At 39.3% G+C, this 27,701-nt stretch overlaps 1 protein-coding gene across 11 annotated transcripts in view; it reads left to right on the top strand.

The window, feature by feature from the left end:
• Positions 1 to 27,701, top strand: part of CELF2 (CUGBP Elav-like family member 2) — a 301,179-nt gene that overhangs the window by 256,608 nt on the left and 16,870 nt on the right. For all 11 annotated transcript variants that reach the window (XM_057373031.1, XM_057373032.1, XM_057373022.1 and 8 more), the window contains exon 9: positions 10,379 to 10,513. In XM_057373031.1, coding sequence (XP_057229014.1) covers positions 10,379 to 10,513 — 135 coding nt within the window. The remainder of the gene's footprint in view (positions 1 to 10,378; positions 10,514 to 27,701) is intronic.

Raw genomic sequence — 27,701 nt, 5'->3', positions numbered from 1 at the left:
GCTCTTAGTCCCTGCAGCCGTATCGTGCCCTATGAAAAGTGTCAGGAAAGCAACAGCAGGATTGCATTCTAATTTCCAGTGAGATTTCTGTGTCCTGAAAAATCAAATTAATGGCAGCCCTCAAACATTTTAATAATATGTGGTGAGGAAAAATGTTCTGACCTTTTTAATGAAACCCAAGATTACAGGCCTRCCTTCAGTATGAATTTTCAGGCTCCTTTTATAATCACGGAAAATTAACTGGGTGCCTTTTTGACTTTGGAACCCTAGTTGGCAAAATTACACAACAGAGATTTTATGTAAAAGTATAATCTTTAGTCTGGAGGAGAAAAAAAGAAAGAAAGAAAAGGAGAAAAAAGAATCAAAGTGTGAGCGGATTTGAAAGCCAGCTAGTTGGAGGGTTTCTTAGTAATGAGCTGTGTGCCAGTAGTAACTGATGTGTAGTGATTAGCAAAAGGTCATTCCCACTGTGTGACCTACCATGCTGATATCCTAACTTAACATGATGCTAGAGAAGGCAGCATGTGCAGTAAATCAGAGCACAGATGCACATTATGCCTGCCGTGAGGAACTGTTAAAAAGCTTTTTTTTTCCTTCTTGTTACAGGAAAAAAAAAAAAAAAAAGAATCACAAAACCCCTAAATTGCTACATTAGTTTATTTTAATCATGAGCCCACTGAATCAATGAAATACAACATTACGCTTGCTTCATCATCAGAAAACAAGGGCTAAAATATTCAGAAGTCTTTATGAGCACCATTTCTCATTCTTTTTTCAATCCTGGTCTTTTGCTGCTTCTGGTTCTGCTTTGAATGAAGCCTGAAATACTTTAACGAGTACATATATACCACACTGTATAGCTATACCCCACAGGTATTCTTTGCTCAATCGTTATATTATGCCATTATTGCAGTGACATCAGAGAATAATGTAACCTGCTGTCTGACAATATAAATTGGCCTACAGATGACAATATCTCTGAATTATTCTCTCYTCCTCAGACCTGCTGGCAGTGCTTGCTGGTTCTATTATGTTACACTTGCAATCTAGCATTTTTTTCATCAAAATAATGTATCTTAATATGATAAACAGAACAGAGCGGTTCAGCAACAGTTTTATACTTGGCAGTTTTGGAAGTGGTTTTGAGCTCAAAGATTGTGTTTTAATGTTTTCATATTTGGTTAGGTCTACAAAATGAAAGAATTGGGACACTGGGGAAAGATAATATGATATCCATCACAGTATGTGCACCTTAGAAGTTTTTGTTGCCTGTTTCTCACTCTTAKTGTAGATTCAGTTTTGTCTTCAAGAACTCTGTTGAAACTAAGGATTTTAGTCAAGTATTTTCAGGATGGGCTCTCACTCCAGGATATGATTTATTCTCTGAAAATMATATGGTCTTGAGACTAAGAGAAAGGCATCTCAAGAAATCATASTGGCACATCATTGCTATTGAGGGACATACTTTTTCAGCTGCAAATTAGATTGCTAATGCACTCATCTGTGGGATAATTTGATGACTGACTGCCTTTCTTGGAAAAAAATGTATTTTATATCATATTTGTGTTATAAAAGCAGCTTAAAGTTTACTCCTTTCTTTCTCCAAAACATGTGACTATTAAATCTTTATGTTCAAGGTAAAATTAGTGAAACTAAATTGTTCTCCAAGCTGCATCTCTACGTGAAARTGCCAAAGACTAAGCACTATTTTATTGTTAGAACTGAGAGTTCACGTCCTYTCCTTGGAAATCAGGCAGTGCTATGTCATGCAGTGCATCTGGTATTATCAATTTGTATATTATGTTGTGAAAGGAATAGAAAGTACTCCTGTGTCTGCTGCAAGAGCTTGCATTACCAGCTGAATCTATCTTTGAACATTTGTGAAGTCCTAGAGTTTTTTAACTTAAGCTGTATAGGTTCATTTCACAAAAAAAAAGAATCAAATATGTAATTCCATAKTGCATATAGTTTGCCTATTAATCTACTATTTCAAAGTGAGGAATAAAGTCCAGACACAATTGAGTGAGGTGCTAAAGAAGATCCATCATTGCAGCTTTCAAGTTCTTTGAACTTTGYGTTTGAGGGGTGGAACTTTTATCCTTGAAGTCGATGGGTGTGCTTACCATGTAATTCAGACACTAAAAGTTTGATCAAAAGCCACATGAGCCATTGAAATTCCACCCTTACTTCCATGTCAGGGCTCAGGCATCCCTTTTGTGCTTAAATCTTGATGAAGTCACGGTTTGCTACATTAGGACTTCTGATACAGCCACCCACTCATACAAAATTAGGGCCCTTYGGATCTGCAAGTGTTTATTTGTACTTGTACTAAAGCATGTTGTCTCTGTACAGAACAGAAGGGGCACAGCACACACCCCACTGCACATGTGAAGAGTTATTTGCTATGCTCAGTGATATTATTTCTTAAATCAAAAGCAATTTTCTTTGCTAGCAGAGCAAAGACACTGCTCTTCAGTGTGGAGTTTTAAATTCCCTTTCCCTAATACCATGTCTCAGTCTGGTTAAAGTAGTTCTTATGTTTCAAAAGCAGTGGTTCTTTGATTTTGGTGAAAGGAGTGGCAATTTTAGGTGCTTGAAATTGAAGAGTGTAGGAGTTTCRTTGTTTGTTTATTTGTTTGGGGTTTTGTTTGTCAGCTGGGAATACAATCCAAAGAAAAACGGCGATTTTTTTATTAAGAATTCTCTAACATACAGACACTGAACACACAGCACCAGCCCTAAAAGTGAGCACTGTTCTTGCTGTAGCAGCCCACTGACCCTGCCATATATTCAGCATTGTGTGCAGTCCAAGCAAATCATGAAAATGGTTTAACTAAAATTTGAGATCCTAACATTTGAGAGACAAAAAGCTGGAAAGCTTGCCATTTAGCTTTCTAGGCATTAAGGGCCCATGCTTAATTCCCCAGTTCAGTTTTATCTCATTTCTATTAAAAAATGAGATTTTCATGAAATCATTCTACTTCATGAGTCAAGCCAAAGAAAACAATGTAAAATATTGAGACTGGTAATAAAGTTGGGAGAKCTGTTCTTTTGGGGTTACAATCATCCCCTGGTCCTGATTACAGGCACTAATTCTACCTTGCCAAAGTCTGCTTCATTGTCCTGGATAGAACACTTATAGTGGGCACTTCCTCACTTTTCCTCCCCTCCTCTGATGTCTGCTGATRCTGATTTAAAGGCAGTGTTTGCCCTCACATTCCTCTTCAGCCTCGGTGTCTAGCCTTCACTTTGTCTTTGGGGAAGGCCAATAATGTAGATGAATTACATTATGTGACTTGATTGTCTTACTTTAAAAGACAATGCAAGCTACATTAAGCACTAACAACCTTTCAAGCAAACAAAAATTCCTCCTTCAAATATATACAAATTGCCTGGGAAGCTTAGTTCAAAGGAGATTGATGTCACTTGAATGTTTGCATTGAATTTGGCTGGYGCTGGAGCAGGTCCTAAAAGCTGCAGTTATTTGAGCCAACCTGCCTGTTTAAGAGCCTGGGAATTACYATACAGACAGTGTAAACAGGAGGTTTACTATTGATAGGATGACTGGAAAATATTTTAATGTTTTCAATATTTAAACAATATACGGTCTTGGAAGATTTTCTATTGTCCGTTAACGTCAAATGTTTTGGCAGAAACAAATATTGGTTCATACAGCAGTGTTTCTGTATGTGTGACCACTTGAGAGACAAAAAAATGTACAGTGCTCATAAAAGACACAAAGGACTCCTCTTAATTTCAATGAACAGACAGTGTATTTTGCTTTCTGAAGTTMTACAGGAGGAGAAAACATGGGCTTGGCTTTTCTTCTTTGTCTTCCAGATCCTTAAGCCCTCTGCAGCTGGGACTTTTTATATTTTTCCAATATGTGGGGTTTTTTACAATCCTTTCCAAGTTTTCTCACAGTTTGGTTGCATTTTGGGTTGAACTTCTGGCCCTTTCTGAGCCCTGTTCAATCCATTCCACCCTTCTTCCGCTACCCAAGCCAGATTTCCTCCTGTTGCAGAGTCTGTAGGAGCAGATGGGTGAGAGAAAGTCTGTGAGGTTCTGCTTTCTGAATATTTTCCTCTAATTGTTGGATTGGCTCAGTGGATCTGGAGGGACCGGTTGGAAGCCAGGACCATCTGCACAAAAGCTCTGCACTTTTGCATTGGCCAAAGGATCCTTTATATCCTCTGACTCTTGGATGGCTTCATTCCAGCAAAGCCATACAGAAGAAGGATTTCTCCTGCTATGACCTCTTTAGGGATATCATATTAAAAGTAAAGGTCACCGAGAAACTGTTTCYAGCTCAAGGGAGATAGCTGTTTCTTAAAGATAACTACCAGTTTTGAAAATGTTGACCTTGGGGACCAAAAACATTCAGCTTTTGTAACACTAATTCCATTGAAAACCCTCGTTAGTTTTACACATAAAATTAGTTCCTTTTTTTTTTTCTTCTTTTAACTAATAAATTAATCAATTCTGTTTAGCATTTCTGGAGAGGCAGAGTTTGCAGCAAGTGAGCCAGTTCACAATCCACGTGTTGCTCGTTCTCAGAGGAGAAGGAGAGGCACCTTGAGAGGAAAGCGCAGTGCTCAGCAGTTGTGGAGATGTGCTTATTCAGGTGGTAAAAGTGCACGACTTGGGAACTTTGGCCAAGTCTGGGCACGAGATCTGTAGCTCTGTGTGGGCATTTCCAGCCAGCAAAAGGAGAGTGAGGGCAGCTTTTTATTGCCCTGGCCCCTCTGTGGATGGAATTCATCAGACTGAACCTTTGCAGTTTGGATCCCACCTCCTTGCAATATCAGTGAAGAGGGAGTCACGCCCAGGCAGTGATTCATCCTTCCAAGGCTGGGGTTAGTCTATTTTATGGATATTAGGAAAATATTATATGTATTAGGAAAATATTATATGTATTAGGAAGAAATTATTCACTGTGAGGGTGGTGAGGCCCTGGCACAGGTTGCCTGGAGAGATGTGGATGCTCCATCCCTGGAAGTGTTCAAAGCCAGGTCAGACAGGGCTTGSAGGAACCTGCTCTGGTGAAAGATGTCCCTTGAAAGGTGAGCTTTGAGCTTTGAGCAACCTGATCTAATGGGAAATGTCCCTGCCCAYAGCAGAAGGTTCAAACTAGATGGTCTTTATTTTCTATGGCTCAATGGTTAAATGATTCTATTTTAGAATCTGATTATTTCATCCCACCCCCCTCCCCCCCTGCTTTGACTATTGCAAAAGCCTGAGTGAGTAACTTCTTTTTGGGTAAAGTAAGAGCAGATGAATCCTTCCCATTAGGACTGAAGAAATTTTAATTGACAAAAGCACCCTTCTTTCCAGGGTGTGTTTAAAGCATGTGTTAACCTGAAAATGGGCTGAAATCCTGCATAAGCCAACAAATGGCTTGAGGGGGGTGGGAATTAGGTGATTTTTAAGGTTCCTTTAACTCAAATCATTCTATGATTCTGTGAACCTCCAGTCAGATTTAAGCTCATAGTCTTAAAAAAAATGGCAGAATCAATTGTGGACTTAAAAGTTGTTTTAAGGGCTTAGCTCAATCAAACAGTAACTGGTCAGGGTACCTGAAGAAGTGTTCAGATAAGCAGCTTTTCTGAAAGTAGCCATAGAATATATATGGTTTGATGCAGGTAGTGCTTAGGTCTTTCTGTCTATTTTAATTCTTAGAATATTGCTGGGATCCTCACCCCCACACCTTTACACATATTTTACCATCAGCATCCAAAATGGCTGATGTCAGTGTTAGCAAATAGTTGCTTTTTAGCCTGGAGATGACATATTTTACCTTAATCCGCGTCTTTTAAGCTGCAGCCAGGATTTAATTCAGATGGAATWAATCCTAATAATTGAGAAGGATAAAATTTCCAAAGCAAAGGAAGTCAAGTCAGTGGGAATTGCTTAAGAGCTATCAGATTTGGGTCTGATAATCACTCCTGACTTTGAAACTCTCCATGCATACGGTGCCACTAAATGTAGCCAGTGCCTTCCTTTTTTAGGAATTTGTTCAGTAAGCAAATCTCAGCTATTTCCTAATAAGATTTTATTATGGTTTTAGAAACCCAAGAGCTGATGAGGCCTAAGAAGTCTTGAGGAATGGCTTGTGACTGTTCCCTCCTCTACAAATACCCAATAATTCCAAATTTRCAGTTATCACAGGAGAAAAGCTGCAGTGACTGAAATGAGGCAAATTACTTCATTGTATGAAAGTTTGTGTCAGAGGCAGCACAAGAAGTTGTAAAATGTAAATCTCGTGCTCTCAAATTTCCCCATGTTTTCACAGAACTGCATCTGTGACTGTGCAGCGCTACAAAAATTTCCTGTGAATGTGCTAATAGGCCTTATGAGAATGTTCTATCACCATCCATCTGTCACTTTTTAACAGGCCTGATTGGCAAGCACTTGTAACAACTGACATCTGTTCTCGCTTATTGATATGTAGATTTATGGTAATTGCTGTGAACAATAAGACACAAAATTACCTAAGGTGAACATTAAATTAAATTTTCATGCCCCTATCCTTATAAATAATTTTTTAAAAAATCTTAAGTTTCAAGCAAGGCATACTGTGCATCTGTTTTGTACATAATTTAATTGTTTTTTTAATCTGCCAAATAACAAAATGAAAGTTGAATTTCCTTGCGATCTTGAGTATTTGCCAAGCTGATAGCACATTGGTAAATACATRTTATTAAAAATGGAATCAAACTGTATTGTGATTGTGGGGTTTTTAATCATTTCCCTTTAATTCCCAACATTGTCTCCATCATGAAGATCAAGAGTTATTCCTTACCCAGAAGGGTTTTTTTTCCTCTGCAGGAGGATTTTCATTTTTCATGTGCAGCTCTGCCTATGAGGCTGTTCCTCAGCGTTAAGCAATTTGCATTTCTTCAGAGAGAGGTGCATTTGCTGAGTGAGCAGCACTYTCAAATAAAATCCATCTACTCATTTGCTGTCCAGCTCTGTTGCGGGATTTGGGACTGTCTTGAAAAAAACTGTAGGATGTGAAATGTGTGAAGAGAGTGTGTGAAAGGGGAGAGAATGAGAGAGCAGATTCATCCCACAGAACTGTACCTCAGCTGAGGTTCAATTGAACCAAAGATCCCCATTTGAAAGCAAAGTACTTTTGTGGTCTGGGACTTCAGAGCATTTGGTTTCCCTCCTCCAAGTTTGTCCAAGCAAGTGGAATGTTGACACTCCTGACAAGTTGATGGGAGAAACCAATAAAGAGGGAGCAGAGATGGTAAAATGCCTGGGGAATGTGAAACAGTGATGACAGGACTTATTTTTCAGAAGTTTGAGCAGACAGAGGAGCCTAAAGAGGATACATATTAAGTGATAAAACTGTTGACAAAACGGGCTCTAGAGCATGCTGGGTGACAGTGTGTGCTGTGAGCCCTTGGTGACAGCCACATTTGGGTGCTCAGTTCAGTGGGGGTCTTTGCTGTCCTTCTCTTGGTCAAGTGTGACAACAGCCAGCAGGTTTTTTTCCTGCAGACACCCGAGCTGACACCGTGTAACATCTGCAGAGCTGGTTTGTGGCCAGTGTCTTACAGTGACCTCTAGTAAAATAAAATGGGTGGGGAAACAACTTCATCACCACCAAGTTCTTGTTCGTTCATCTTCTTTGGGCATCGAAACTCATTTGTCAAATTGATGGGTTCTCCCTGTGTTTATCATGTCCCACTATGTTAAAAAAAAAATAAAAAATTGTGGGATGAGGCAATGATGATATTTGTTTTGCACAGTGCAGAGGGTGATTCCTGAGTGCAGAGAGAGCAGTTGTTAGTTCTGTTGACCTTGTCTGGCCCAGGCTGTCCTCTAGAACCATTCTGTATTAATTGCAATATTTTAATTTTACTATGTGTGCCATTTAAAAGTTCAAAGAAAACTCCATAAAGGAGAAATGTAAGCTGGTTATGACTGATCCTTCTGATGAATAACTCAGCAATGGGTGGTAGAAAGCCATTCCTCTGCAGGAGAGCAACCCACTGCTTTCCTAAATCCTTGTTAGAATACCACAAAATACAGCTTCAGTGAAGACAAGTRACATTTGCTGGATATTATTTGCTGAATTACTTATGCTCCTTATGAAACAGGAAGGTAAATTATAATTGAGGACCAATATCAGTCCAGGATGAAAATTAATTCTGTATCTCATTTTGAGAACTATTGACTGCTTTTTTAGCAAATAAGTGGCCCCAGCTTAAGTCTTCTCCATCCCCGAAATCTTGTTTGAAATAGTCTGCAGTCTTACTATCCAAGTAGGATAATTCTTTGGTGGGGAAAAAATACTTATACACAAGGCAAGCCAATAAGTCAGATAACTAATTTAAAAAAATATAACAATGTTGGATGCATGCCTGAATTTCTGTCTGAACTGTGTCTTGCAAAATAGTTTGGATTGGTAGTGTTTCAGAAAAGCCTTATCTTTTACGATGGTCTTTAGGCTCTAAAAGAAACCTTAAGGAGSTTTCTTGGTCACCTAATTTCTCCAAGTGTCTTGTTCCAGTTCTGGACTATGAGTTGGTGTGTCTTGGATCAACTACAATCTTAACTCCCACCATTATAATTGCGTGGACATTTTCAAAAACACCAACACCTGAGCTGAATTTGGGCATTGACTGAGACACTGGTTAGAACCTCAGTCAAATTAGGTGCTCACCTAAGGCCTGACCTGCCTGGAAGGTGCTGTATTTAAATTTGGGGCTTCATTCACAAATAGATGCTTTAATTGAGGTTCATTTCACAATGCCTAATGCTGTCACAGTAAGAATTCCTCTTTATGGAGATGGTTGGTTGTACTAACCTGAGTCTGTGATACGTGTGTTTGAAAACAATATCAATCCATTACTGCAGGAGTTCCAAATTCCTAGAAAATACCTCTCCCTCACTGCATTTTTTTTTCTTCTCAAATATACTTAATAAGTATCATATTTAAACTTCTTTTTTCCATTTTCCCCAAGTTGTTGTTAAGCTCCCCTGTTTGAGATATGAAGTGTGTAGGGAGAACTAATATCTCTTGTAGGCAAACTAACATCCAGAAAAAATCAGACAAGTTTCCAGGCATTCAAGCTCTTCTTCTTTGAGTGCTCCCCAACACTCATTCAATCTTCCCAGCTCTCTCACTGGGTCTAGAAAAGGTGTTGCTTTTCCTACCAGCCTTTTGTGAGTGCACTTGTCTTATCAGGACAAGAACATAATGAAACTCTTTTAGTGTGTTGGGGTTTTGCACTTTGTCAGCTCCATTAAGGGCTCAAGCCCTCACAGAGCTCCTTCRTATGTCCAACGCCAAGGATGATCTCTCACTGCCATCCAAACCATCTCTGTCMCATCCTTGTGTAAATGTCCAGTCTGAACATCGCTCCTGGGGATAGCTGATCTTACTCAGAGGATCCTGAGAAGGATCCAGTCTGGTTAATGCTAGCACCCATCTTACATGTGCATTTTAGCTCTTACTGAAGTATTTCACCTTAGAGTCAGTGCTTTGTCTAGTCCAAGGTAAAAGATATATTCTTTTGAATTCCTCTGGACAGACCAACTCCTGTGCCTCTGATTTGAGTAAATGTATGCCATTGGCTGTTCCTTAATCATCTTTTTTTTTCCCCATTTCTCTTTACTGTTTGTCCTTTTTTGTTTGCCATCTAAATTAAACCTTTGCTATTCAAATGCCTCCATTTCTTGAAGGTTCTCAGTAAAAGGAAGGTGTATCTTCCCCCACATCTTTTAAAATAATGAAGCAACAGATGACTCAGTTGACTTGATATCATAGTGCAGAGCTTAGAGCCTGAAAATCCCTGTCTCAGTGATGGCTCTGTGGTCAGGCTGATACTAATTTGATGTACTTAGTTCATATATGTTTTTAGAAATGAGCTATCAGAAGGAAATTGAGCACAATATTGGCTACTACACAGCGTAACCTTAGTAGTTGTATTCAGAGTAGACATGGGAAACAAATTTTATTCATCCCAATTATATGACCCTGTCCTGAATGTGTTTTAAATGCTAGTTATCTACTTTACATCCCCCATTGTGTCAGGAAATAATATTGTGCTTGGGCTTCATGCAGAGTTTAAATGACTTTTAATTCTACACTTCTTTGAAGAGGCACAAACCAGGTTTAATTTTCCTGAAGTATAGGCTGGTGTCTTTGGTGCAGTGTCTCAACTCCAAGGCAGAGAGGTGAGAGATGCTGTTCAGGAGCTGTAAGGGGTGGTTCCAGGTTATTGATGTCTTGGGAGTGAAAAGGGTCAAGTTAATTGGCAAGATACAGCCCAAGCCCCATGACTATTGACAGCAGCACTTTTTGGTGATTATGATGATGATGATGATTACCTGTTTTAATTAATCCTGTTTCTTCTCCACGTAGGCATGAACGCTTTACAATTACAGAATTTGGCAACTTTAGCAGCCGCAGCAGCCGCCGCCCAGACCTCAGCTACCACCACCAATGCAAACCCTCTGTCCACAACGACTGGTGCTCTGGGAGCCCTCACAAGTCCCGGTAAGAGCAGAGTGCTGCCAGCACACAGACATGGCACTCCCGGGGAAGATGGTAGTTAAAATGCTGATTCCATGGCATGTATGAGCTCTGTGCTCATGTAAATTCTGAAGAACCTTTAAAAGGTGAAAACACTTTTATTTTTGCTGTTATTTTTAAGCAAATAACTGTTTTTTTCAAGTGCTCCAATGTGGACGTGTTCACCTTTCCAGATTCATTTCAGGGGCCATTAAAGCCTAACAGATCCATCTTACAAAACTCTGCCTAAAAATTACAATTGCATGGGAAACTTAAAATTAAATTAACTTTTCAGAAAAAAATCCGAATATGACCAAAATCTTCCCATCCAAAGGAAAATCAGCTGAGGTGGTTCTTTTTAATTCCCAAGACACTGAACTTTGATTCCCAGCAAGTGCACRTATTGCCTTTATCCATCATGAATTTTTAAGTCCTTTTTTTTTCCCTTCTCTTGCTGTATCTCAATTGAGCTTTCTTCTGGGGCTGGATTTGCAGTTATAGAAGTGATATCAGATGCACGAGGAATACACAGCCAGATTCTGAATTCATTACACTGAGCAGAAGCCAAACTTATGGGGGAAAAGRGACAGGATAAGAGGTGGAGATGCCTCCAAGACCACCATGTGGCCTTCCAGCCATGCTTGTCTGATGTCTGCAAAACCCTGGAGAAAACTTTGGGCAAATTCAGGCTTAGTAAACACTTCAGGATCTCCAGAATCCACAGAGAGAGATGTTGATTCAGCATAGTTACTCTGGATTTACAGTGATGTAGCTGAGTAGAGAATCCGGACACTTATTGTTACATAAAGGCTGCAGGGTGTAATTATTTGCCTCATGAAGTGTGTTTATTGCTGTTCTAAAAAACATTCATATTATTTTAGACACCACTAAAAAACATTAGTGTTTAATCTTGTTTCAGTGTGTATTTATCCCCCATGAAAAAGAAATTCATGGCAGCTCATCAATAAGGAAAACAGTCTTCATTGCACAATAGAGCTGGGAGTGAGTGTGGTGCTGGGTGTTGGTTCTGGCCAGGGCTCCCATTATATAAAATTTTATTGTTTGTTTGGGACAGAGGTTAAATGGAAAGAAGCTTGGCCAATACTAAGTTTGAGCAGAATTTTCCTGKTTTTGGCCTGAGCCTCATCTAGACTTAAAAATAATATTCATTAGCAGCATCTCTGCAAAACAGGTTGGCTGAAAAGAATTTTGACATGCTGACATATTTCTTTTAAACCTGAGAAGTCTCTCCCCTCCGTCCTGGAGCTGGGACTTAATGCTTTGCAAAGGCCAGCCCTAGAGTCAGTATTTCCAATGTTACTCCTGTCTAAATGCAATCCATTTATAGGCACAGAAATGTTGCATTTCATGGGTGCTCTGTGATATTTCTGCAGTTTGGGTGATAAATGTCTGAGCAGTACTGTCCTCCCAAGACACACAACAAATCTTGGTCCATACTGGTAAGACTTCCCAGGGCAACTCAGTGCACTGCACCGTGGTGCAGAGGGGCTGGAATTAACTCACTGTTTCCTTGCTGCTGTACAGTAAAGTGGCACCTGAACGTTCCTGTTGTGCACTTTGTTTTGCCGTGTCCACACAGAACTTGGATTCAGCCTCAAGGCCCATATTTCTCTCTTTTCCTCTCCACCACAGTCATCTTATCCAGCCTGTCTGACTTGCTGTTCCCTTTTAACCTGATCTTGAGGCTCCTTGAATACCTGGAAGGTGGTTTTATCTCATGTCCAGTTCTGCAGAAGCCTGTGTGGATGGGTGTTTCCACTTGGCTGGGCAGATATGTCTTTGGGGTAAMCTGAACTTCTATTGCTCAGGGTGGTATTGTAGGGTTTTTCCAAAGAGATTGATGATTTTGGCTACCACACTGAAATTGTGTTATTTTCAAAAAATTCTAGACATTGAACCTGTCAAATAGTGCATTCAGAATGCCAGTTGCCTGTGGAAGTCTCATAGATGGAACCTATACACAGATGTTTCTGGTATTATGTTTCTATGTTTCTATATTGAAAAATCACTAATAGGCCCACTGACCTATTTATGTTGCACAACCAACCTAAAATCGAGCCTTGTTAAAATGTTCTTCAGTTTAACCTTCCTTATCTGGTTCCACATTCTCCACCCTATTACATATTTTGTGAACCTGAATAACATCTTCAATGATGCTTCTCCGCTCCATGGAAAATGAATTTAGTTTGATAAAGCTTCTCATAGTAGCTCAAAGTGTTTCCAATAAAACTTGAAATACATTGGCAGAAAACATTTAAATCTGCCTTTCAGTCTGTGGATGTTTGGAGGCCTTAAGGGTATTTTTTTGGTCTASTTTTCCTTTAATGGAACACTTCAGTTTGTTGTGTTTCATAAGTGTAAATTATTTTGTCTGATTTCAAAGCCTGCGCTAGGCCCAGGAAGAAATGTTTGTTTCTCTCCAGATAATGCATTAAATTAATATTTCTCAGTTGAGAAAACAGCCCAAATTTGGGSCAGTGCAAAGGTAAATGCTTGAATTTAATCCTTTCCTTGATGTTGTTACAGGCAAAATACTGCACAGAATGGAGATGGGCTTAAGTGTGTGCTTCTAGGATGCCTTAAACCATGGCAGCCAGATAAATCATATCCATGTTTCTACCCAGATATAACTTATATCTTCCCTGAAGATCTCCCCTGAATCAATCTTTGACCAAGGGCTCTTATTCTTTCCTTTGCAAACATGTGTCGTAAGATCCCCAAAAGATGCTTGTTTCAGTTAAAATTCATTTTAAAGCTTAATTTTACATAGGTAAGATTTAGCAGCCACGAGTGCACCACACTAGTACAGAGAGGAGAGTGCTCAGGCCAACTTCAGTACATTGACAATGCAGAAAAACAGGCCAGGAAGTGAGGAGCCAGCACTTCAAATCTGATATTTGAGGTTTTCCAAACAAATTAAACTCCAATGATCTTTCCCTCATACATTCTGACTAAATAGCTTTGACCTCAAGAGAGTCTAAGGACACGCGTTCTTTTMCATGTGCTAAATACTTTCTCTTAAGCTTGAAAGAGTATTCATTCAGAAAGAACAGAGACAATACAATCCCCCAAACTATTAATTTTTTTATAATTGTAAATTTATAATTTCAATTTTGCATACCCATGGAAGTGTCTCCCTACAGCATTGTTAGAAATGATTTTTTAAAAGCCTTTGCTTAAAAAAACATGAAAGATTAAGCTTTCATTTTAGTAAAAATCCCCTCAGGCAATAAATAGGTTCTTTTGTCTCTTGGTCCTGGAAAAAATTTTAAATGGTTTAAATTGCCTATGGTTAAAGTAACTGTTTCTCGCAATTATCAGATGGTAGTGAATAAAAATTAAAATGAAATCATGAAAGACTAAAAACCAGGTAAATGCATATTATGTCTTTCATGAGTTTCTCATGGGTCTTTTGAAGACTCATTTAATCATCTTTCTTGTCTTTTATTTTGATATGATAATTGTTTCCTTTATTTACTTTACTCACTTCTATTTAGTTAATTAATTCTTCACTTTATTTTCATTTCCCTTGCTTAGGACACTTTCTGTTTTAAAGACAGGAACCAGTAGTATTTCATACYTTTTTTAAAGGCAAGGACCTGTAATATTTCATAACACAAGGATTTGGGCTGGGGTAGCTAACTCCAGGTTTCTTATCCAGTTTGTCTCAATTCTCCTTGTGTGGGGACCTGGAAGTTTGCATTTCTTGTTAACTGGGAATGGATTTTGGAGGGACTACCTCAGCTGTAGGTATCCACATGGTAAATTTCCCAATTTGAGCAGGATGAATCCCAGCTGAGTGCTAGGAACYTTATTCTCTGCTCCAGACACTGTCCTTGGTACATCCTGCAAGCAGGGAGGCTGCTCTTCCAGAGCCTGCAGAGATGTGGGATTCATTCAGTGGGACGTGGATGTGAAGGAGGGACATACAAGCTCAGGATCAGTCTCCCACAATGCCTGACATTTMATTTCCCTCAGCTGACCCACTACTCTAATTTTCCCAAGGGTRATAACACATGTTCTGACTGTCCTGGGAGGTGCAAGTCTGATGTAGCACTGTAAAATGTGACTACTCAGAGCAGGTTGGTGTAAGCCATGGCCAGTCAAGGTGTGAATATCTCTCAGGATGGAGATTCTACAGCCTCTGTGAGCTCATCTCAATTTTGCTTCTTCAGATTCACACACAAATGCTTTTTCAGTAGCCAGTAGGAAAGCCCTGCTATGTGCAAATGAAGAGACGAAACATCTAATTAGATATCCAAATTTATCTGCATGAACGTACACAACGTAATTTCTGAGCTGTGGGGGGATAGAATTGCTATACCAGAAGTTAATTCAGTTTCAGACTTAGGAGCTTTCACTTTCCATGACATTTTCACGATTATTTGATACTCTAAACTATTATTTATTTGCACAGCTGAACTAGCTATTCATGCTTCAGTAAAAAACTCTTTGAGTTTATCTGTTGTGTAAACCTAAGAGGAAATACTTGCAAAAAAATTACTGATAGGGTAAAAAGGAAGACTTTTTCCTTTAATGACCTCTTAAATTCCAGAGCAGCTTTTGTCATATTATATCAGTATTCAGCCATTAATTCTTACGTTGAAAAAAGAAAGTTCTCCAAAGGTCTAAAAATATCATTTTCAGACAGATGCTGACATTGAAGAATAACAGTCCCCAAAAAAGGAAGACTGTGAGGTATAGAATAAACTGAAAAGGAAAGAAAAATTACACTGCCTTTCCTGTAAGAATTAATTCATCCTTTCCCTCTGCTCAAAACAGAGAATTGTAACTTATAGCTGTCATCCATGGCTCATTATTTTCTCTACCCCCTAATGAAGATTGTCTTTTTTTTCCTTTGTTAGTTAAAGGTGTTCATGTTGTGAACACAATTGTTGAAATGGTAGTCATTTTATAGAATATATGAGATGCTTCAGCTGAGAAGCAGTGAGGAATGTTCAAATAATCATTCTTAGAAGATTTGCTTTTTGTTCACKTCAGTACAATACGTTTTTCTCCAATCAGTGGTGCAAGGCTGCCACCGTGACGTTTTGTTAGAGGCCAGTACACCCACTGAGATAGTTGTGATTTGCTTCCAGGATGATCCAAAAATAACCCTACCAGTAGGTGTGTAGGAAGGTCTGACAGTTTTCTAAAGACTGAATTGAAGAAGATGTTTCATGTTGGAAAAGATTGGTTTAAAATGCAGAATGGCACTCATCATGCTGTAGTACAAATTTATTATTTTTGTACCATTTCATGTGGAGTTAATGCATGTTCCATTATTGTAAAATAATTTAAAATAAGCTTTATTAGTTTTGCAGAACATAGAAAACTTCCCTAGTATAATTTTCCATTATTTTTAGGATAAAGTTACAGTTGATAAATATAAGACATCGCTTAAATAAAGATTTTAAAATACGGTGTATGTACAGTGCACATATTTAAACAACCCAACTGTATGTTTTTATATTTGGTATTTAAATCTTGTTATATAATTAGCACTATTACCTTAGTGCTTAGGACAGAGAATTTCATTGCCTTAACCCTGATCTCAGCACTAATATTTTAAAAGAATGTRTTTTCAAGGAAGCTATGGAAGAAAAACTTGCCTTAGTACATCCACTTCCCAGTGCCTGTTATTGGTCTGCATAKTTCAAGGAGATTTGTGGTAAAACAAGTRYATTTCTGAACTGTTGTGWGTCAGCTGGTCTTACCCACATGGTGTTCAGTTTCTGAGTCTGTGGTKAGGCTCCTAAATAAGTGAATTGATTTTGACTGCTCTTAGTGCCCAGAGATTATGCTGCTTCTTGGAGAGATATATTGGTACTAAGCCTATCTGATAATTAGGTCACCCTTAAGCAGGCATGCAAGCACAAGTTGGAGCCAAAAATAGGAAACTGGGCATGWATTTTTGACCTATATTTGTATTTTTAATAATGGTGCAATATGTCCTAAATGACTAAAGRAGAAAAGAGTGAGAATTTGGGTTAAGAATCTCCCAGAGTCCCAGTACAGTAAAAGGAGTGGTAAATTGTGATGGATTCATATGGAGCCTCCCTGGAACTGCACWGTCTCTCCCTCGTGTCCTCATTGGAAAAATGAGACAGTGACAGCCTGAAGGATGCTGATGGCAGCAGACAGGCAGCAGTTCCCTGGAATCACCTGTTTGCATATTTGGCCCCTAAAATGTAACAGGCCTTTGCACATTCTCCTCTCAGAAGGGTTTCTGAGCAGGTGMATCAGTGCAGCCTGAAGGATCTCAGGGAGGTTCAGGGCTGAATGGGCTCAGGGAGGGCAGAACTATTTTGTGAAGCAGAGTGAGGTGGCCTGACAACTGCAGGAGTCATTTTGCTGAAGCTCCTTATCTGTTTTAAAATCAACATTATCAGTTTATGAATTTTTGGCAGAGAAATCTCCAGCTATTTCCTCAGAATTCCATAAGTACTGAAGGACAGAAACATGTGCATATTTTCAGTCAAGCATTGTGCTAGTTAATTTTTTCGGTTTGTTTTTTTCTTTTAGGAAACAGCATACAGTACTAAACCATGGATTAGCAGGATCTAATTCAACAGGAGACATGTTTGTTTTTTAAACATTATTACATTATCATCTTCCTAAAGTATTAAATCCATTGCCTTAGCACATTTCAGGATTTACTTTGCTTGCAGTATACAAATAACACGTATAATACATCATATTTTGTAAGTGTCTCTCTACCCCACTCTTAATCTCTATTTCAAGCTACAAGGATCCCAGTTTGTAAAAAAAAAAAAACTATTTTTCTTTCTGTTGGAAGCACTATTTGAAGTTCATTCAGGGTTGTTTTCTGCTAAAGAAAGATGATAGTATCAGCTTGCCTACACAGGTAGATATGTGAGCTTATGTGTAATATATCTTACAAGAAGTTACAAGCCCAGAAAATGCTGCAGTTCATAATACCCAGGAAATAATGTAAATCTTAGAAAAACTCATGCATTTGCTTTTCARCTACTGCCAACACTGTTCCTTCAATCCTACTGGATTGTACATGTGTCTAGGGATACTCCTGGTCTGTTTACCTAAGGCAGAATAATTGGAATTAATAGTAAAAAATAATAGATTCTGAATCTTTTTTTTTTTTTTATTTTATTGTTATTATTAATGTCTTAACCTATTTGTTTCAACATTCTCTCAAAAGAACTAGCTCGAATATGGGGCTACTGAATTATTTTGTGCAATGGTCAAACAAAAATTATCTCCAACAMCAACACGTGTCTAAAACCAAGTAAAGTAAACCCTCGACTGCCTCTGCTCTTTGCAGAAAAAAATGTGCAGTATGGATGAAAAGAASCAGTGTCACAGTGAACTAAATACAACTTTACAAATGGTCTACAATGGACCTGGCTGAGAAATTTGACATGAGACAAGATAATCCTCGAGTTCTGCAGCCCCCAGAGGTGAACAGCTGTATCTTGTGGATGTGCTGTTGCAATAAGGTTGTGCTTGCACCCCTACTTAGAAACCCATCTTCCATGGAAATAATTATTCATGCACCTTCAGGATTCATAACTCTTTTAACTAAAAACTYAAAATTTCAATATATAGGTTATCTCATCTCTATTCTAAAATACCATGGATAGGGCTCCTGTGTCTGAAGGAAACAAGTCTTTCAGAAATACCTTGTTGCAATGGAAAGACAAACATTTCCCAGGGACTATTCATCTAATCTTGAGGTAGATGTATGAGAGAGATGAAAAAAAAGATGTATCAGGCCATCCTCTCCCATGTACTAAAATTTGAATTGCCATATATGCGTGTGGTAAGCACTTGTAGAACAAAAACACTGTTTACCTTGAACAAAACAATAGCCTTGGACTCCACTGACACTCCTTTTTTTTTTTTTTTTTTTTTTTTTTTTTTTTTTTTAATGGAGAGATGCTGCTGCGTGTTGTTTGTCAATGCTTAGTGCTGAAAGTGTGTCAAAGATGTTGCAGGCACACCGGGGGCAGTGTGAAAGAACCTGTGTTCCAGGCAGGAAATCCTGGCCTCAAGTAGAGCCTTCTTGATTTTAGATCAGAAATTCTTCGGAAAGTGATTTATAAGTGGCTGTATTCTGAAGTGGCTCCACATGGAGGTCATTTCAGCATCGGGGCGTGCATCTCGGAACAATAGCCTGCTCCAAATGGTGTGAGATGGCAGTAATAAACATGAGAGCACAGCTGGAAGTTCCCTGTGGAAATGGCTTTGATGTGAACTCAGGGGTGCTTCAACAAGCACAGCCACAGCCCTTGGCCCCACTGAGTGGAACAGAGTCATTAAGTGCTCAGTAATTCTTCTTTGTTTTCTTCATATTGTGGTGATTCAATTTGGTTTGATTTCAGTTAGAGTTGCAGCTGGAAATATCTGATGGTCAGCTATGAAGTTTAACTCAAGCAAGTCCACTGTGCATTGTTATTCTATTCCCAAGCCAGTCTAAAGTACTTCCCACCCAAAACCAAAGGCCATTTATCATTGTGGTGGGCAGAATGCACAATAAGTTGCAGGCACTGTATTGAGGTACAATTTGTAGTTTACTCTAGAGGTGGAATGGTCTTTACTGAGCAAGGCATTTCAGCAAAACAGAACCATCAGTGTGGAATTGGCCCAGAATTTTAACTTGCTTTTTTACTGTCTCCATCTTTATAATCTCACAGGAAAATGTGCCCTTAAACAGCAAGATTTACAAACACAAAGACATGCCCAATCAATAAACCCTTGTTTGCTGAAATACCTTCTGCTAGATAGATAGGTTTGGAGGAAAGTTATAGAACAGAAGACTAGAAAACTACCAAAATAACCAGCTGRTAAGTTTTTCTGCCATACCTATAGTACCTTTTCATGCTCTGTTTTCTCCTCCTTTGCACACTCTGGAAGGTCCATGGTGTAGACACTGTAATTTCATGACAATCATAAATGTCAAGTTAGGTGCTAATATAAATAAGAGATTAAAATTAGTTTCCCTGATTTTCACTTCTCCCAAGCTTTCTTATCTCTCAAAAACCCCAGGCAGTGCTGAATAGTATGGATTTATGAGYCTGAAGTTATCCTCATGTTGTTGAAGACCTTGGCTTCTGAATTTGCAAATAATTTGGATGAATTGGTTCACCTCTTTATGTTCTTTCCTTTTTAAAATTTTTGTATAARTCAATGTACACAAAGTGCTTTGTAAAATATAAAGCTCTTTTCAGAAAGGCAAAACCAGAAGGATCACCATGGGGAAAGACTCCTTCCTCTCCTCTCCCTGTCCCTCTGCCATGTTTGCTCTCATTTGCACGTGCACGCACACAGATACAAAGAAGAGACCAGACGTTGAGTGCATGGTGCTCTCCCTTCCTCCTTTGCTCACTGCTGGTTCTTTTTCCCTGTTCCTTGAGWAGATTTGGACAATCTTTCATGGGAACAGTTCACCTGTGAGTAATGAAGAAGGAGAGGGACACTGACTTATTGGAGAAAGGCTGTGATATTGGTATATGTCTTTCTATATTGTCATTCTTGTTTCCCCTGACTCTTTCTTGCTCTCTTGCTTTTCTGGTGCTCTTTCCCTGGAGTGCATCTGTCACTTTTATTTTATCCTATCCAAGCACAAGCAGAGCACTTAAACTTACTAGAATCTTCCTTTTTGACATGTCAGACAGCAATTCCGAGATACCAGAAAATGTGCAAGTTTTTACTTCTTTCTCCATACCAGTGGCAATATGTTTGTCAGAGGAYCTTATGGGAAATAAACCACTCCAGACCAGGAAAATCTACCTCTCCTTTGCCAAAATTTGCTCTGAGAAATAGAATCAGTGCCTGCTGGCATTGTTAGCAACAGGGAGACCACCAGTTTGTGCAAGGGTGAATATTCGGATTGGCTGGAGATCACTGTAAAGGGCAGACAATTTAATGCCAATCACACRTGCTAGTTAGATTAGAATACTGATGAGCCCTAGTGAAAGGCCAACTGCATCTTCTTTTAGCAAAAATATTAAAATGCCCCCATCTCTCCCCCTCCCCCTTCACATTCTCCACAAGAATAAATTAAAACTTGGAGGTGTGGTTATTATCACAGAATAATTAGACCCCATGGGATTAGAGACACTCAACGTTTGCTAATGCCCCTGGGTTGTGATTATCTAATAATGATGATGCCTCTGTCATTGCTTAATTATTCTCCCCCTTTAAAATGTTACTTCTGCAGTCAGAGCCCGTAGAATGTGCTCATTTCAGCCAGAAACACCTCTGCAAATTCCTGAGAGCAATGTCACATGGGCAACATGATTGACTTGCCCACTTCTCCCCCACATCTGTGTTTATAATCCACATTTCATAAGTTCCAGCATTACTATATTTGAATTACTCTCTTTTTCCATAAGACATTTCATTGGTGTGTTTAGGAAAAACCTTTGGGGTTCAAAATAACGAGTTGGTGTTGGTGCTACATAAAGAGAACACACCRGAATCTATTGATTCAGGACCATATGAATATGATGGAATATGAATATGTGGRATCAGATCTGTCCAGAATCCCCCATAACTCCAGGTCGGTGGTTCAGACTCCCAGCTTCATAAGAACMACCTACAGCTGGGTGCCACTCATCTGTCTAAGAGAGTACCACCCCCAAACTAAAATATTATAAACCAGGCCAAAGTCAGAAGCTTTGCACAGACTTTGTCCAACACAACTAAACTTTGTCCAACATCTTTAGTCTTTCACTCAGGCCAGCAGGTGTTCCTCATATTTACATACAGTTTTCAAGACACAGTTCCAAACATCATTGGTTTTTGCAACTGAAGATTAGAAAGGAAACTGAGAACGTAGCCTTAATCTGATTATCCTTAAATCCAGTGTTGTCTCTTAGCTTTATTATCCCTCTTGGACTAAGCAAGGGACAAAGACATATTTTGTTTACCCAAAAGATTTTGTRTACTAAACAAAGATTTTAAATTCAGCTCGCTAAAATTAGAGATTTCTAGTTTGGGTTTAATATTTTTTTTTCTTTTGTCCTTATAATTCTCTTACAAACTCTTACAGTTTTCTTTCTGTCACTGACTGGGGAGCTATTGGAAATACTATTTTTTATTTTCTTTTTTTTAGCGCCTTTAGTCCCTTTGTATAATTTATTTATATCTTTTATTTATGTTCTTTGACTGTGATTTTATTTTCTGTTGCACATTGTTGAATCTAAGAGGAATCTAAAACCTCAAAGAAAGATCCAAGGTCAGAACTTGCTTTTGTTAGATGTAGATCGGGCCCTGGAAGCTTCACCCACACAATGTAGATATGGCAGCCTAGAATCAAAACCACAGAKGAGAGTTAAGTGACTTATTCAATGTCAACCTCTGTTTCTGTAAACAGACCCAAGAACAGAAACCAGTTCTACTGTTCAGTTTTCAACATATCTTCATTCTTCAGCCTTCTTTCTTTCTGCCTTAGTGTGAGCTAACTTCTACTTTTCTCCTACGCTGCTCTAATTCCCATAGAATAATTGAGGTTGGAAGGTCAGTATYCAACTCCCCGCTCATGTGAGATCAGGTTGCTTAGGGCTTGATCCAAAAAAAGTMTTAAAAACCTCCAAGGACAYGGATRGAGCAATCTGGRTAATCTGTTCCAGTGYTTGACAATCCTCATAGTACAAATGTTTTTAATTATATCTGAGCTGAAGCTCTCTTGTTTCAATGTACTTCTCATCTTCCCACCATGTACTATTGCTCTATCTCGTSGATTACTTCCTTTTAAGTACTGGGAGGCTGCTTTAGTTTCGCCTGGAGCTGTGTTTTCTCCAGCCTGAACAAGCCCAGCTTGTTACAGATGAGTGCTGGAGCCCCTGACCAATTTGCTGGCCCTCCACTAAACTCCCTCCACCTGATCAGTGTTCTCCTTGCAACAAGGAGTCCAAATCTGCATGTAGTATTTAGATGTGATCTAATAAGCACTGAGTAGAGAGGAAACCTTAATCTCCTGGCTCATCTCCCATTCCACAGTYCAGGATGCTGTTTCCATTCTTTGCTGCCAGTGCATGCTGTGGCTCTTGCTCACCTCCCACCAAGCCTCCCACGGGCCCATTTCAGCAAAGCTTCTCCCARCCCATCCATCCCCTGCTGTTGAAAGGGATTATTCCTCCCAGGTGCAGGACTTTACATCTGTCCTTGTTAAATTTCATAAGGTTCATATGGTCAATTCTGCCCATCTGAATCCCTCTGAATGGCAGCCATTTAATCAGCACTAGTGTAAGTCACATCCATTTTAACTGCCCCTTGGAGTCGGTGAGCATAGGAAGCAGTGGAAAATCAGAAACACACCCAAATTCAGTACAAGAAAGAGGAATCTGGACTCAGACAGCTGCCAATTCAGATCTGACAGGAGTGTCTCCCAAAAGAAAACATGTTTTCTCTGCAACTTCTYGTGCTTAAAGTCACAGAGATGCTGAACCTAAAATTTGTGAGCAGTATTGATCCCCGGTGCACTACTACATCATCTTAACTGGAGCAAAGTAAGTACTTTGAACAGCAAGTTATTTAAACTCTCCTTTAAGTAAAACAACAAAATTGTGGTTCTCAGGTGAGTGGTGATAAGCAAGTGGCTGATTCCAGAATAAACACTGAGCTTCCTGTTGTGCCATTTGTCGTGACAGGCAATTGTGGAGTGCAACCAAGGGCTGCCTGCAGGAAAGCTGTCAGCAGGGCTGACACAGTTACCATGGTGGAGCTCTGTTTAAGTCCCAGCATAGTTAAACCAGTCTTGGAGCTGCCCTGAAGCCCTGCAGCACCAGAAAACTGGTTCTGCTCCAGAAATATTTTAGCTGTTCTTCGCATGAATGGGGTTGGCAAGGTGTACAGCAGCCCTCCCTGCCTGCAAAGAGCTGTGAGGAAAGGCTCAGGGTGTCAGGGCTGTTCAGYCTGGAGARGAGAATGCTCCACGGAGACTTTATTGCAGCCTTTCAGAACTTAAAGTGGGCCTGCAACAAAGATCAGGACAAAACTTTTAGCAGGGTCTGTAGAAATAGGTCAGGGGCGATACTTTTAAACTAAAAGAGGSTAGATTTAGACTAGATATGAGGAGCAAATTTTTTATTAGGAGGGTGGTTAGACACTGGCACAGGTTGCCCAGAGAGGTGATGGATGCCCCATCCCTGGAAACARCCATGGTCAGGCTGGACAGGGCTTTGCACAACCTGATCTAGTTGAAGATCACTCATTGCTTGTCTTTAAAGATTCCTAATTCTATGATTCATTTTATAAATTGTCCTGAAACATGAGAGGGGTGGGATTTGCCCAAGGCTGTACTAAGGACAATGCTAGGTCTGTGGTTTCAGTGTATTGAGGAGTTCTACTAAGGGCACTCCTTGGTAGGAAGTAAATAGGCATGACATAGAAATGTGCCTGTGCCTCCAAGAGAGAGCTTTCTAAGAGACAAGACAGCAACTGCGAAGAAGCAGAAAGTCTTGCAGCAAAAATCATAGCAGTTGCTTTATCCAGGGCAGCACAAGAATTTTGAGAGGAAACTGGGAAAGGCATCAGTGGCATCTGGTAGTTGAGCTCATCTGTGTATTCTTCAGGGCAATTCTGCCTAACCTGGAATGGRAATCCAAAGGTAGGCTGTCTGATTTGGAGGTCTTTAAATCTCAGAGACAGTCTAGTTTTGACTAGACTAGCTTAAACTAACAACAAGGCTGCCAAAGGTGGGGAAATTAATTCCATCCACAGTGTATGTAGCAAAGCCAAAGAAATATTTACACATCATTGCCTTTCCTAGAGGCTGTTATCCTGAATCTAGTTTTCCAGCTGAGGCAAATCCAGATGATGTAAATCATTATGACTCTATTGACATAAGCTAGCCAAAATAATGGCCAAAAGTTTCTGTGCTACTTCCAGTTGTTTTTCTGGGTTGGCATAGTTTTTTTGGAATTGTCTTGAAGTGTTATTTAAATTAAAATTTAAAAGAGAAATGCTAGTTCATATTTTTGTTTAAAAAAAACCCCAAAATTCACTGACCTAAAAGGTGTTATAACCTTTTAGAGGCAGAAGTAAATGTTTTGAGAACATTTGAAAATGCCAGCTCCTTCCAGCCTTAAAAATCTCCATGAGTGCAACATTACTGGTTAAACAGAAATATCTGTATTGTGTAGAGCAACCACTCCAAATGAAAATGTGTTCTCTGTATCAAAGAGAACTCTATTAAAGAATAACCAACAGGCAAGTGTCTTGGCTTGGAGCTTGAAGCAAAAATTTCATCAGTTAAATGGAGGAAGCACAGTAAGAGGAGGGGCAGACCCTGATCTCCTCTCTGTGGTGACAGGACCTGGGGTGTTGGCCTGAAGCCATGTCCGGGAAAGTTTAGGTTGGATATCAGGAAAAGGTTCTTCACCCAGAGGGGGACTGGGCRCTGAACAGGCTCCCCAGGGAAGTGGTCATAGCATCTATTTTTGTCTTCTGGATAACTAAAAGACAARAATATAGAAAGTGAATTATTCTTCTTTTGCCATTCCTCTGAGCATTTGTGGAGCCCAAGARTTTTGCTGACACAAGAGAGTTTTACAGGTTCCCCCAAAGTAGTACAGTACTTTTTTGTTACCAYAAGGCATGTGATTTTTCTTCTTTCCCTTCAGTTTAATATATGTTACAATTTTTTAGTTGAAAGGAGCTAGAAAATGGCAAAGGACAGGAGAAGCATAGTCCTTGTCTCTAGATGGATTTCATCATATTCTGGGAGCACACAAAGTAAAAACTTTCARCTGGTCTAAGCCTCCACACTTGTCTTACAGGACCTTTTAACTTTTGTTTCATCTTCCTTTAGTTTTCTGGGGGACAAGGCATACCATCACGACATTAGCTGGTTTTATGCAGCATTTTACTGGAAATTTTCACCTTTCTTAATACCTTGGATCTTCTATTCTCAAAATACTTTATGATAATATTTTAGCTTATCACTGCAGGTCTCAATCATTTAGTGTGGACGCTCAGGAAGCCTAATGCAAGCACCCACCCCAAACACCCTAAAAAACGGAGCTCCCTTCATTTCTATTCACCCCCTGTTCAGTGAATGGAAAGCACACGATTTGTCCAGTTTCTTTCTCTTTTAAGAAATGTTAAGCCAAAGAGGAGAGAGCATTGTCCCACTGTATCTGGGAGGCAGATCACTGCTAAGCAGAAGAAATACCACAACAACCAAACACCGATTTCTGAGGTGCTTTAGGGCTGCAGCTAGTGTTATACAGAGATGTGCCAAGTCTTTATTCAAGCAAACTGAATAATSTGCATTGCAGCTTCAAATGGGAGAAGCACTGAGATACCTGCTCTTTGTTTGACAGAATTGAGAAACTTGATACCAAAAAAAAAGAAGAGATGTTGGTCTCAGATACTGACCATCCCTGGAGAATGTGTTTGAGCAGTCAGACTATGGTGAGAGCCCCACAATTCAYTGTGGGCAGCACAAGTGGGAAGGTTTTAAGCAGATTTTTTTTGCCTTCTCCAACAGATGTGTTGACAATCCATAAGCATATGGCTCTCGTTCACAGGAGTTATTTGCCCCCAGCTTTAATGTAATTTACAGGCAGTTTCCTAGTCCTTATTTCTCTGATTTCTTAAATATGTGTGTGTTTCCTCRAGAGAAAATGKTAATAATCCTCTGAAACAGAAAATRGATGGAATTTAGTTCAGTCAAAAGCAATTCAGATCCTTCAGATTTGAGTTTTAGATGCCTCATKTAAATGGTTTGCTAATGAACATTGACAGAAACAMAGACCAGCATTGGTCAAAGRGAATTCACTTTGTTTTTTCCCTCTSTTCTCTGTTGATGCCCAYATTATCTGACAAAAGTGGRTGGTTTTTTACTTGCTTTTATTACTTTTTAAATCAAAGGCATTATTGGATTCKTATTGCTTTGTGGGGACAGATTGAATAATCTAAATTACTTCTATTTGCAACATATAAAATTATGCACGTTAACATTGCAGATGCTAAGACACAAGGAATGTATGACAGAGTCTGGAAATCTCTCTTCCCCCACAGCAAGAATTTTCTCTGTACTTTGAGGCCCCAAGGGTGTGAAAACTTGTCTTTGGTGGGTCTTCATGTTGCCAAGGCAGGTTATTTGTAGGTCAGAGCTTCAAGGTTTACCCACAGAGCGAAAAAGTTGCTTCCTACTTTCCTTACTGGATCCTGTCAGCTCTAGAGACTGCACTTCCTTGAGGGTTCACTGAGTAATCTGATGTGTTTGACAGCCCAAAAAAGCATGAAGATAAAAGTGGTCTTAACCATTTCATAGCTAGGTAATGATAGGAGCAAAAAAAGCATGGTGTAGAGATGATGTGCCTTCAGTACATCATCAACAAAACTGACTTTAAATGTTCACTTTTTGTAAGATAATGCAACTTTCTAACAGAAAGGAAAGGAAGTCTTTATGATTGATACACTAAAGTAGGGCTCAGGAGACAAGATAAAAACTTAATTGCYTCTGCAGCTTTTATGAGTGTGATTCATCTGGTATAACTTTACCTACCTGTGAGTTAAGTGTTTAATCTACACTGGTTTTTCAAGGCCCTTCTGTGAGACAGACAGGTATTTCTAGTTCACCCAACTATCCTAAATGATGACTCTTTATTACTTTCTTATGACAAGAGAGTGAGTCTCTTTCTCTCCCTAAACACATGATCCAGATGAATTCATCTCACCCACCTTCCTCATTCCCTTGACATTGTAGCAGCAAGGACATTTTTTACACATGTTCCCTTCTGGCAGAGCATTTGGGGATACATATGGTATCATAGGGGTGCATATACATTGCTATCTGTGTACAAAGCCCAGGATAAAAGCCTGCAATAAAATGGGTAGTAGTCACATTTTATATTTGCCTGATAGTTCTTTTTCTAATCTTCAGGTCTTTAAATCAAGTTTATACTGTGTCCTAGAGTACAGTGTCTTCACTTAGAATAATTAAACTTACTCTTAGAACATTTGAGGCCCAGAGCAGTAAGCTGTTGTATGACAAAATTACTGAGCAATTCTTGTTTGTTCTATGATGGACTGTGAGATGTGTGGCAAAATCCCAAAAGCCTGGTTAGCTGATRAGCCTGGGTTGCTAGGTTCATTGGYAAACTTTTGRAAAAGTGTCTGATCCCACACGTACTGGTTTGGTATTATATTTGCAAAT

Source organism: Malurus melanocephalus, unplaced genomic scaffold (genome assembly GCF_030028575.1).
Source record: "Malurus melanocephalus ecotype Western Australia unplaced genomic scaffold, MMel_1.1 scaffold_183, whole genome shotgun sequence".
Taxonomy (NCBI): Eukaryota; Metazoa; Chordata; class Aves; order Passeriformes; family Maluridae; genus Malurus; species Malurus melanocephalus.
Note: the sequence above shows the minus strand (reverse complement) of the source record. Positions and strands in the feature narration are given on the sequence as shown.